Source organism: Mobula birostris, chromosome 13 (genome assembly GCF_030028105.1).
Source record: "Mobula birostris isolate sMobBir1 chromosome 13, sMobBir1.hap1, whole genome shotgun sequence".
Lineage (NCBI taxonomy): Eukaryota > Metazoa > Chordata > Chondrichthyes > Myliobatiformes > Myliobatidae > Mobula > Mobula birostris.
The window spans coordinates 57536510-57550071 of NC_092382.1; the positions used below are offsets into that span (position 1 = coordinate 57536510).

Sequence of the window (13562 nt, forward strand, 5' to 3'; positions counted from 1 at the left end):
AGGGTGTGCGACTTCCGAACAAACGGGCTTCAAAAAGACATTATGTACAACCGCTCCTCACTCCCCATCATCCTCAACACAGGTTGTGCGCTGAAACCATTGCTGTACACTCTGCTCACACAGGACTGCACAGTCAAACACCCGGGTAATCACATTGTCAAGTTCGCCGAAAACATGACCATGGTGAGGTCCATCACTAATATCAATGAGATGACATACAGACTGAAGGGCTAAGGTGCTGGTTCCAGGCAAATTGAGCCCTCTTCCTCAATGTCAATGAGACGAAGGAATTGGTTATCGACTTCAGGAGAACTTGTACCACTCACATACATCTTTACATCAGCAGCATAGCTGTGGAAACTGGAAGCAGTTTCAAACTCCTGAGCCATGCACATCTCTCACAACCTTTCATGGTCCCAGAACACATTCCACACAATCAGGAAATCTCACCAGCATTCCGACTTTCCCAGGAGGATGAAAACGGATGGACTATGTATCGTACACGTATACTCAGGTCTTACAGCAGAAGTACAGCAGAGAGCATCGTAACATGTTGCATCACTACAAGGTACGGGAACGACATTGTGGTGAACAGGAAGGCTGTACGTCGGATAGTCAAACTGCCCAACACATCACCGGCACCAGCAGACCCCCATCAAGGACATATATACAGACTGGTGCCATAAAATGGCCAGTAATACCATGAAGGCTCCCTGTTCATTAACTGTTTGTTCCACTCCCATCAGGGAAGAGGCTACATAGCATCTGCACCAGGACCAGCAAACTGAAAAAATATTTAGGTTCCCCAAGCAATAAGACTGAGCAACGTCTCCACCCTCTAACTCACCCTTCACTACCCCCATCACCACCAATTTAACATTTCCTCTCAGTCACCGCATGTCCAGACACTCCTCTGCCTAGCGTCATTTCATGGATATACGATCAATGTATTAATCATCCGTATTGTGTGTTTTATAATTATTATTGTGGTATTTATCTGATTGTGTTTATTTTGCTGAAACTTTTAATGGCACCGTGATTACCCAGAAAGCTCTGCGTCACAATTATCGCCGTCGCCGAAGCACCGATGAAATGCGCAGGTGTCAAGGTTGATGTTTGTGCTCGAATGTCGCGCATGCGCGCAGTACAGTAAAGGCCTCGGAACATCGACCCCAGGTAAGAGACAGTTTGCTGGTGGGGTTTTCAACATCGAATTCGGGACAATTACTGTGAGTTCCGGACACCGTGACCCGCAATCCCGGGACAGTCCTGATCTCTTCCCTCTCTCTCTCAGCCCCACGACCCGTACACGGACCCCGGGGAGCTTCCGGCTGATGAGGGAATGGGAACCGATGGATCTCTCAGACAGAGCTGAGCTCCAGCTGTCTAAATGCAAGGATTGGGAACTCGGAGAAAGGGAACAAATCTTTTAAATCACCTTTGTTCTACCTGCTATCACAAACGAGAGAAAATCTGCAGATGCTGGAAATCCAAGCAACACACACGAATTGCTGGAGGAATTCTGCATTAGTACTCTTCCTTAGATGCTGCCTGGCCTGCTGAGTTCCTCCAGCTTTTTGTGTGTGTTGCTTCTTCTACCTGCTCTTGTTCTGGACTTTTCTACTCGTGAGAACACGTTTTGACCCACTCTCTCTGGGTACATAATTATATCAAACACTTTTGTCCTGGGCAACAAGTAGCTTTCACATCACAAATGTGCCGGACAGAGTACTGCCTTTCCCTTGATATTCATTGGCATTGCCATCAATAAGCTCAGCACCGTCAGACACCTGGGGGAAGGGTTCAGGGGAAATATTTATGTACAAAACAGAAACTGTGTGTATTGTGGCGATGTAAAAGTTGCTGGAAAATTTGCAAATGGGAGGAAGTGGACTGATATTTGGAAATCTGACTTTTAAAAGTGTCATTTAGCAAGCAAATCAGATATGGATGGTGTGCAAAAGCTGGAGTGAGAAAATTCTTCCTAACCCTCTACAGGCCTGCTACGTAGGTTGTGTGAGAATGCAGATGAACTTGATCAAATCCAGAGGATATCAAAGTTCTTATTGACAGTGATTTACTAGCTGTTAAAATGAGTACCTCTATTTAAAGTTCAGTGTGCACATATTGTTGTCACTGGGTAAAAATTGCACAGCACAAGATTTTTTGGCACACGGCTCATTACAAATTAGATGGGACATTGGTGGGAAGGTGGGGAGACTTCAAGTGTCCTTGACACCCTCACCTGCTAGGTGTGCATCCAGCTGCAGTTTGTAACCCTGCACGTTAGGGAGTTTGAGCTGGAAATGGATGAATTCCAGATCATTTGGGAGTTAGAGGGCGTGATGGATATGACATGAGGAGAGGTGAGTTACACCCAAGGTGCAGGACACAGGAAACTGGATGAGAGTCAGTAAGGGGAATGAGGTTAAATAGCCATCGCAGAGTACTCTTGTTGCTATCCCACACAACAACAGGTGGACCACTTTCGGAACTGTTAGGGGGGATTACCTAGCAGAGGAATTTCAAAGGGCTGATAGGGGCTTTGTTAGTTAGGGAATTAAAACTAGCAGAGGTCTAATATCCTAGTGGTGAGGCTTGCTAGCTAGTGCTAGTGTGTGGCAGGGGTTGGTGGTTAAATTAAAGTTGCAGGTGGGATTGGAGCCAGAATGGCAGAACAGATGGGTGGAAAGGGTGAATTGAAATGACTTATATCCTTAATATACATGAAGAGTAGAAATCTTTACATTACTTCTCCATCTAAATGTGCAATGTGTAATTTTTAGTAATTTATAATAAATAGTACAGTCATTATAACATAGAAATACAATTGCATCAGTAGGAATTAATCAGTCTGATGGCCTGGTGGAAGTAGCTGTCCAGGAGCCTGTTGGGCCTGGCTTTTATGCTGCAGTACCATTTTCTGGAGGGTAGCAGCTGGAACAGTTTGTGGTTGGGGTAAGTCGGATCCCCAATGATCCTTCGGGCCTTTATACGCACCTGTCTTTGTAAATGTCCTAAATAGTGGAAAGTTCGCATCTACAGATGCTCTGGGCTGTCTGCACCACTCTCTGCAGAGCCCTGCGATTGAGGGAAGTACAGATCCCATACCAGGCAGTGATGCAGCCGGTCAGGATGCTCTCAATTGTGTCCCTGTAGAAAATTCTTAGGATTTGGGACCCCATCCCAAACTTCTTCAAGCTTCTGAGGTGGAAGAGGTACACAGCCACATACCACACAGCCGGTGTGCACAGACCAGATGAGATCCTCGGTGATGTTCATGCCGAGGAACTTAAAGCTGTTTCCTCTCTCAACTCTGGATTCATTGATGTCTCCATTCCTTCTGTAGTCCACAACCAGTTCCTTTTTTTTGTGTGACATTGAGGGAGAGGTTGCTTTCTTGACACCCAGACAGATGTTGTTCAGACAAAGTCAGCAATCAAAAGGTTGAGCATGGTATGATGAATGTGCAGAGCTGTGTATATCACAATGCAAGAAGCATCGTAGGAAATCCAGATGAGCTTAGGACATAGAATAATGATATTGTAGCCATTACTGGGACTTGGTTGCATCCAACAGTCTGAGGGATTTAGAGGAACAAATTTGTAGAGAGATTGCAGACTATGCCAAGAAACATATGTTCATATAGTAAGTGATTTTAACTTTACAAATATTGACTGGGTCGTTCATACTGGAAAAAGACTACCTGGGGTAGAGTTTGTCAAATGTGTCCTTATCAACATGTAGAATTCCCAATGTAGAAGTGTGTAAAAAGCTATTAGGAAATGATCCAGGGCTAGTGACAAAAATTAGTGTATGGGAACACTTTGTATCTGGTGGTCATAATGCCATGAGATTCCAAGTAAATATGGAAAAAGAGAGGTCTGGACCATGGATTGAGATTCTAAATTGGGGATAGGTCAATTTTGATGGCATCAGAAAGGATCTGACAAGTGTGTTTTGGGAAAGGCTGTTTTCTATCAAAGGTGTACTTGGTAAGTGGGAGGCCTTCAGAAGTGGAATAGTGAAAGTGTAGAGTTTATATGAGCATGACAAAATAAAAGTTGAAAGGTAACTGGTGCAGGGATCCTTGGTTTTCAAGAGATATTGAGGCCCCGGAGATCTTGTTCCTCTAAATGCCTCGGACTGTTGGGTGCTACCAAGACTCGTTAATGACGGCAAATCATAAATCAATGTCCTGAGCATATCTGATTTTTTTTTTTAGTTGTCTTCTGTTGGTTTTAAAAACTTTCCAATAGCTTTTGTTGTATTATTTGCCCTCTCTTTGGCTTTTATGTTGATGTTGGCTTTGTCTTCTCATTTCAGCCACGGTTGTGTCCTCCTGCCTTTACAATGCTTCTACTTATTTGGGATGTATCTATCACTCAGCTCCCGAGTTGCTCCCAGAAACTCCAGCAATTGCTGCTCTGTCGTTATTCCTACCAGTTTCCCCTTCCAGTCAAGTTTGGCCAGCTTCTCTGTCATAGAAACATGGAGAAATTCTGTGCAGAAACAGGCCGTTTGTCCCCTCTAGACAATGATGATAACATTTAAGCTGTCTAATGCAACCACCTGCACCGGGACCATCACCCTCCATACCCTTACCATCAAGGTACCTATCCCAGCTTCACTTAAATGGTGAAATTCAGCTGGCATGAACCACTTGTGCTGGCATCTCATTCCACACTGTCACAACCATTTCAGTGAAGAGTTTTCCCACATATTCCCCTTAAATTTTCACCTTCACCACTTACCCATGACCTCTGGTTATAGTCCCACCCAACCTCAGTGGAAAAAACCTACTTGCATTTACCCTCGTAATTCTGTATACTTTGAAAAAACACTCAAAGCAATGTATAATTTCCTTGTTTATGTTCAGAGCTGTTTTTAGGTGTATAAGATGATGAGGGGCATTGATCATGTGGATAGCCAGAGACTTTTTTCCCAGGGCTGAAATGGCTAACACGAGGGGGCACAGTTTTAAGGTGCTTCGAAATGTGTACCGAGGGGATGTCACGGGTAAGTTTTTCCCACAGAGAATGGTGGGTAAGTGGAATGCACTGCCAGCAATGGTGGTAGAGACGGATACAATAGGATCTTTTAAGAGACTCTTCGATAGGTACATGGAGCTCATGAAAACAGAGGGCTTTGCGTTATGGAAATTCTAGGCAGTTTCTAGAGTAGGTTACGTGGTCGGCCCAACTTTGTGGCCTGAAGGCTCTGTAATATGTTGTAGATTTCTATGTTCTATGTTAAACAGCGAAACAACATTGGCTGTTCTCCAGTCCTCTGGTACCTCCCCCTGTCACCAAGGATGATTTAATTATCTCTGCTAGGGGCCTCGACAATTTCTGTACTTACCTCCCGTGGGGTCCAAGGGAGCGCCTTGTCATGCCCTGGAGATTTATCCACCCTAATCTGCCTCAGGATAGCAAACATCCCCTCTTCTTTAATCTGTACAGGGTCCACGATGTTAATGCCACTTTCCCACACTTCCATAGACTCTGTGTCCATCTCCTGAGTAAATAGAGATGATCTTCCCCGTCTGCTTTGGTTCCAAACACGGATTGCCATTCTGGTCTTTCGGAGGACTAACATTGTCCCTTGCAATACTTTTGCTCTTAATCTATCTCTGGAATCTGTTAGGATTATCCTATATTTTTTCTGTGAGGGCAATCTCATGCCTTCTTTTAGACATCCTGATTTATTTCTTATGTGTTCTCTTGCTTTTCTTATACTCCATAAGAACCTACCTGCCTCTCCCTGTTATGCAACTCCATTTTGTGCTTCACCAGGGTCTCAATATCTCTTGAAATCCAAGGTTCCCTACAGTTTCTATCTTTACCTTTTATTCTGACAAGCACATACCCGCTTTGTACTTTCAAAACTTCACCTTGAAGGCCTCCCATTTACCAAGCACACCTTTGTCATAAAGCAGCCTGTCCCAGTCCACAGTTGCCAGATCCTAGTGTCATAATTCCAGGGTTTGTTCCATGCCCTGAACACATCTGCCTTTCCTACGCTGCTCCCTGTATTGAAATATACAGGATTGAGCATATTCACTGCACCATGCTCAACTTTTTCATTCCTGACTTTGTCTGAGGACAGAACAACATCTGTCCCCACAACCCCTCCACTATCTGTTCTGTTATTCAGGCTCCCATTCACCCTGCAACTTTAGTTTAAACATCCCCCCCCTACCCCCACCTCTCGACATGCAGCTCTATCACCCCTTTGGCTTTCATCTCCCCGATCAATAAAAAGGAGTTGCATACCAGGTACAGGAAAATAGGAACAAATGGGATACTTATGAAGTTCGAGCCTCAGCTGTGGCAGCGTGTTTGTGTCTTTGAGCAAGGCACTTAACCACACATTGCTCTAGTGTCTGTGCGAGGAGTGGCGCCCCACACAGACTTCCAACCTGCGTCTTGTAAGGCATGAAAATGCCCGATGCAGGCCTGTCATGGTCTGAGTCGACGTTCCTTCCTTCCTTCCTATGAAGTACAGGAAATTCAAGTGAACACTTATGAAAGAAATAAAAGAAGGCATGAGGTTGCCCCAGCAGACAAGGTTTAGGAGACTCTTCAGGGATTCTGCAGACCTGTTAAGAGCAAAAACGTTGCAAGGGAAAAAAATAATCCTCTGGAAGATCAGAATGGTAATCCATATGAGGAGACAACATAGATGGGGGAGATTTTGTTTGCATCCGTATTTGCACCGGAGATGAACACAGTCTATAGAAGTGAGGCAAAGCAGCATCAACTTCATGGACCCTGTACAGATTACAGAGGTGGAGGTGTTTCCTGTCTTAAGGCAAATTACCATGGATAAATCCCCAGGGCCTGACAAGTTGTTCCCTGGGACCCTGTGGAAGACAAGTGAAGAAATTGTCGGGGCCCAAGCACAGATATATAAATCATCCTTAGTGACAGGTGAGGGACTGGAGGATTGGAGGACAGCCAATGTTGTTCCGCTGTTCAAGGCAGGCTCTGAAAGTAAACTAAGAAATTGTATGTTGGTGCGCTTGACATCAGTACTGGGAAAGTTATTGGAATGTATGTGCAGGAACCAGATATATAAGTATTTGGATAGATGTGGACTGATTAAGGATAGACAGCATGGCGTTGCACACGGTAGGTCATGTCTAACCAATCTTATAGAGTCTCTCAAGGAAGTTATCAGGAAAGTGGATGAAGGCAAGGCAGTGGATGTTGTCTACATGGACTTTAGCAAGGCACTTGACAGAGTCTCATATGGAAGGTTGGTCAAGAAGGTTCAGTCACTCAGCATTCAAGATGAGATAGTAAATTGGATGAGACACTGGCTTTGAGAGATGCCAGAGTGTGGTAGCAGATGGTTGCCTCTCTGACTGGAACCCTGTGACTTGTGGTGTGCCGCAGGGATCAGTGTTGGGTCTGTTGTTGTTTGTCATTTATATCAGTAATCTGGATGATAGTGTGGTTCACTGGATCAGCAAATTTGTGGATGGCACCAAGATTGGTGGTGTAGTGGACAGCGAGGAAGACTATCATGGCTTGTAGTGCAATCTCGACCTGCTGCAAAAATGGGTTGTGAAACCAAAAAATGGAATTTACTGCAGGCAAGTGTGGGGTGTTGCTTTTTGATAGGACATAGGCTGTACTCAGTGACTGGTAGGGCACTGAGGAGTGTTGCAGAAGAAAGGGGATCTGGGAATACAGGTCTATATTTCACTGAATGTAGTATCACAGTTAGATAGGGACAGAAGTTAGAAGATGATTTCTCCAACTTGCGTTGACCCTCACTGTGACAGTGTGATGTCAGATCACACCTTGGTGACTAAAGTGATCTGGTGTGAAATGTTGTCCTTCACCCACTGATGGATTTTGTAAATGTTTTTACAGGTTAAAAACGACAAGGAATCTATCTACAGGAATCTCGAACACAACACGCCAGTTTTTCTGTCTCTGTCCAGATATTTAAGAACTGTAGTAAGAGATTCACTCGATCATCCTTCCTACTCAGACTGTGGGGAGGGATTCACTCGCTCATCTGACCGACTGGCACACCCGTCACTTCACACAGGAGAGATCCCATTCATCTGCTCAGACACTGGGAATGGATTCAGTCCCTCATCTCAACTGACGGAATATCAGCAAGTTCACACTGGGACAAGGCCATTCACCTGTTCTGTGTGTGAGAAGGGATTCAGTCGGTCTTCCCACCTGTGGACACACCAGTCAGTTCACACTGGGCAGAGGCTGGTCATCTGCTGAATTTGTGGGGAAGGATTCACTCGGTCATCTGACCTGATGGCTCACCAGTCAGTTCACACCGAGGAGCGGCCGTTCACCTGCTCAGACTGCGGGAAGGGATTCACGTACTCATCTAAACTGAAGGGGCATCAGAGAGTTCACACTGGAGAGAGGCCATTCACCTGCTCAGACTGCGGGAAAGGATACACTTGGTTATCTGAACTGAAGGTACATCAGAGAGTTCACACCGGAGAGAGGCCATTCACCTGCTCAGACTGTGGGAAGGGATTCACTCGGTCATCCAAACTACTGGTACACAAGTCAGTTCACACAGGGGAGTGGCCGTTCACCTGCTTAGAATGTGGGAAGGGATTCTTTTGCTCATCTAATCTGAAGGTACATCAGCGAGTTCACACTGGAGAGAGGCCGTTCACCCGCTCAAACTGTGGGAAGGGATTCACTCGATCATCCCAGCTACAGAGTCATCAGCGAGTTCACACTGGGGAGAAGCCGTTCACCTGCTCAGACTGTGGGAAGAGATTCACTCGGTCATCCCACCTACAGAGTCATCAGCGAGTTCACACTGGGGAGAAGCCGTTCACCTGCTCAGACTGTGGGAAGGGATTCACTTGCTCATATGAACTGAAGGTACATCAGAGAGTTCACACTGGAGAGAGGCTGTTCACCTGCTCAGACTGTGGGAAGGGATTCACTCAGTCATCTCAACTGAAGGTACATCAGCGAGTTCACACCGGGGAGAGGCCGTTCACATGCTCAGACTGTGGGGAGGGATTCACTCAGTCATCCCACCTACAGAGACACCAGCGAGTTCACACTGGGGAGAAGCCGTTCACCTGCTCAGAATGTGGGAAGGGATTCACTGAGTCATCCAGCCTACAGAGACACCAGTCAGTTCACACTGGAGAGAGGCCGTTCACCTGCTCGGACTGTGGGAAGGGATTCACTCGGTCATATGAACTGAAGGTACATCAGAGAGTTCACACTGGAGAGAGGCCATTCACCTGCTCAGACTGTGGGAAGGGATTCACTCGGTCATCCCACGTACAGAGTCATCAGCGAGTTCACACTGGGGAGAAGCCGTTCACCTGCTCAGACTGTGGGAAGGGATTCACTGAGTCATCCAGCCTACAGAGACACCAGTCAGTTCACACTGGGGAGAGGCCATTCACCTACTAGACTGTGGGAAGGGATTCACTTCATCATTTCACCTACTGAGACACCAGCGAGTTCACACTGGGGAGAGGCCGTTCACCTGCTCAGTCTGTGGGAAGAGATTCTCTCGGTCATCCAGCCTACAGAGACACCAGCGAGTTCACACCGGGTCGAGGACGTTCACCTGCTCAGATATTGGGAAGAGATTCTCTCAGCCATCTCCACCAAATGTGCATCATTGAGTTCTCACTGGGGAAAGGCCATACACTGCTGTGAATGTTGGAAGGGATTTGCTCAGTAAACTAAACTTGTGACACACTACAGGGTTCACACTGGGGAGGAAGTTTCAATAAGCTGCATACCGGATATTTGTCCATCACCGTTGCTGAATGCAATTTCGAGAGTGACTGTTGGTGCTGAACTCTGCAATTATTGCTGCTGGTCACCACACCCAGTTCTGCACCATCATCACCCAGGGCATGCCCTTTTCTCACTGTTGCCATCAGGTGGGAGATACAGAAGCCTGAGGGCACACACTCAGTGATTCAGGAACAGCTTCTTCCCTTCTGCCATCCGATTCCTGAATGGACTTTGAAAGCTTTGGACACTTTTTTAATATGCAGCATTTGTGTTTTTACACATTTTAATAATGTATTCATTATGCATAATTGATTTACTTGTTTATTTACTATGTTCTAATTTATGTATTATATTATTATCTATGCCAAAATATGTATTGCATTGAACTGCTGCTGCTAAATCAACAAATTTCACTTAAAATGCCGGTGATAATAAACCTGAAACCTGAAACCCTGGTCACTGGGCATGGGAGGAGTTACTTCTGCTACACATTCACCTTTAATGGGACTGGAGTTTAATATTCTGGATCTGAGACAATAAATCAGTTCTATTGTAAACTCTGTCTCTGGTACTTAGTGAATTTATAACACACCCTGTGTACAGTAAAGAGTCAACTCAGGCCGGCTGGACCCTGCCAGTGATTCTGTTCCATGACAGTCCTTTTCAGTCCTCCCCTGTTGTTCCCCTCTCGCTCTCCCTGTGATGATGGGTTCCAAAAGTCTCCACTCTGTGGGTGAAGAGGTTCCCCTTGAATTTTCTGCAGACTGAAGAAGTCAAGTTGACTGCAGTTCTGTCTGAGATGTTCTTCACCACTCAAATCTCTGGGCTGAGGAAGAATGACATTGGTAGTTAACCTCCTTATTCATGGCTCATTTCCACATTATGGGTCATTTTCCCTGCTTCTGAAGTGTTTACATAGAATAACGTACAGCACCATACAGGCCCTTCAGCCTGCAAAGTTGTGCCAAACATGCCCCTACCTTAGAAATTACTAGGGTTACCCATAACTGTTTCTAAGCTCCATGTACCAATCCAAAAGTCTCTTAAAATACCCTATAGTGTCCGCCTCCCCCACTGTTGCCGGCAGCCCATTTCATGCACTCACCACTCTCTGCGTACAAATCTTACCCCCAACGTCTCCTCTGTACCGACTCCCAAGCTTTATACCTACTCCCTGTGCCCTCTTGTGGCAGCCATTTCAGGCCTGGGGAAAAGCCCATGACTATCCACACAATCAATGGCTCTCATCATCTTTTACACCTCTATCAGGTCACCTCTCATCTTCCTTCGCTCTGAGGAGAAAAGGCTGAGTTCAGTCAACCTGTTTTCATAAGGCATGCTCCCCAATCCAGGCGACATCCCTGTAAATCTCCTCTGCACCCTTTCTTTTGTTTCCACATCCTTCCTGTAGTGAGGTGACCAGAACTGAGCACAGTACTCCAAGTGGGTTTTGACCAAGGTCCAATATAGCTGCAACATTACCTCTCGGCTCTGAAATTCAATTCCACGATTGATGAAGGCCAATACACCGTATGCCTTCTTAACCACAGAGTCCACCTGTGCAGCTGCTTTGAGCGTCCTATTGACTTGGACCCCAAGATCCCTCTGATCCTCCACAATGCCAAGAGTCTTACCATTGATACTACATTCTGTCATCATATTTGACCTACCAAAATGAACCATTTCACACTTGTCTGGGTTGAACTCCATCTGCCACCTCTCAGCCCAGTTTTGCATCCTATCAATGTCCCACTGTAACCTCTGACAGGCCTCCACACTCTCCACAACACCCCCAACCTCTGTGTCATCAGCAAACTTACTAACCCACCCCTTCAATTCCTCATCCAGGTTACTTCTAAAAATCACGAAGAGTAAGGGTGTGAACAGATAACTGAGGCACACAGCTGGGCAACGACCTCCTGGTTGTGCCCAGCTGGGGATCAGCATTTCTGGATTTGGTGTTGTGCAATAAACGGAATGAGATCACCTAAGGTAAAAGAACCCTGAGGGGAAAGCGATCATAATATAACAGAATTCATCCTGAAATTTGTGAGGGAGAAGCTAAGGTGAGATGTATCAGTACAACTGTGGAATAAGGACAATTACAGAGGCATGAGAGAGGAACTGGCCAAATTTGATAGGGAGAAAAACACTGGCAGGGATGACGACAAAGCATCAATGGCTGTAATTACGGGAAGCAATTCTGAAGACACAGGATATATACGTTCCGAAAAGGAAGAACTATTCTAAAGACAACATCATACAACCACGGCTGATGAGAAGGCAAAGCCAACGTAAAAGCCAAAGGGAGGGCAGATAACAGAGCAAAAACTGGTGGGAAGTTAGATGATTGGGAAACTTTTCTATACCAACAAGAGGCAACTAAAAAAGTAATTAAGAAATGAAGGATGGAATATGAAGCTAGCTTATTACATTAAACATGATACCAAATGTTTCTTCAGATACATAAAGTGTAAAAGAGAGGCAAGAGTGGGTATCGAACCAGGGGAATCGATGCCTGGGGAGGGTGGGGTGAGTAGTAATTGGGGACAAGGAGATGGCGGGTGAACTGAATTAGTACTTCATATCAGTCTTCATTGTGGAAGCAACCAACGGAAAGGTGGAAGTCCAGATGTCCGTGGTCAGAAGTGTGTGAAGTTGCCATTACTCGAGAGAAGGTTCCTGGGAAACAGAAAAGGTCTGAAGGTAAATAGATACCTGGACCAGATGGTGTACATCCCAGATTTTTGCAAGAGGCAGCCGAAGAGATTGTGGAGCTATTAGTAATGATGTTTCAAGAATCAATGAAGTCTGATATGGTTGCGGAAGACTCCAAATTTGGAAATATCACTCTGCTATTCAAGAAGGGAGAGAAATAGAAGAACAGAAGTTTTAGGACAGTTAGTCTGACCTCATTGGTTGGGTAGATATTAGTGTCAGTTGTTCGGGATGTGTTCTCAGGGCACTTTGAGGCACATAATAAAATCGGCCTTCAGCATGTTTGCCTCAAGGGAAAATCTTGCCTGAACAGTGTGTTGAAATTGTTTGAATTTATTGAAGTGGTAATAGCAAGATAGACAAAGGAGAATCGGTTGATCATGTGAACCTGCAGTTTCACAGGGTGTTTCACAAGGTGCCACACATGAGGCTGGTTAACAAGTTATGAGCCCATGATATTACAGGTGTTGCATACCTCATGGGTGTCTTGTGACTGTCTTATGACCATGATGATACAATGATACAAAGATTGGAGGTGTAGTAGACAGTGAGGAAGGTTTTCGGAGCCTGCAGAGGGACTTGGACCAGATGGAAAAATGGGCTGAAAAATGGCAGATGGAGTTTAATACAGACAAGTGTGAGGTATTGCATGTTGGAAGGACAAACCAAGGTAGAACATACAGGGTTAATGGTAAGGCACTGAGGAGTGCAGTAGAACAGAGGGATCTGGGAATACAGATACAAAATTCCCTAAAAGTGGTGTCACAAGTAGATAGGGTCGTAAAGAGAGCTTTTGGTACATTGGTCTTTATTAATCAAAGTATTGAGTATAAGAGCTGGAATGTTATGATGAGGTTGTATAAGGCATTGGTGATGCCGAATCTGAAGTATTGTGTTCAGTTTTGGTCACCAAATTACAGGAAGGATATAAATAAGGTTGAAAGAGTGCAGAGAAGGTCTACAAGCATGTTGTCAGGACTTGAGAAACTCAGTTACAGAGAAAGGTTGAATAGGTTAGGATTTTATTCCCTGGAGCGTAGAAGAATGAGGGGAGATTTGATAAAGGTATATAAAATT

The 13562-nt window shown here is 45.2% G+C and overlaps 1 protein-coding gene across 3 annotated transcripts in view; it reads right to left on the reverse strand.

Annotated features, from left to right (window-relative positions):
- Window positions 1–10057: 10057 nt before the first annotated feature.
- LOC140206865 (uncharacterized) overlaps window positions 10058–13562 on the reverse strand; it is a 46420-nt gene continuing 42915 nt past the window's right edge. For all 3 annotated transcript variants that reach the window (XM_072275122.1, XM_072275119.1, XM_072275118.1), the window contains one exon: window positions 10058–10593. In XM_072275122.1, the coding sequence (XP_072131223.1) occupies window positions 10378–10593 (216 nt within the window). In that variant the 3' untranslated portion in view covers window positions 10058–10377. The remainder of the gene's footprint in view (window positions 10594–13562) is intronic.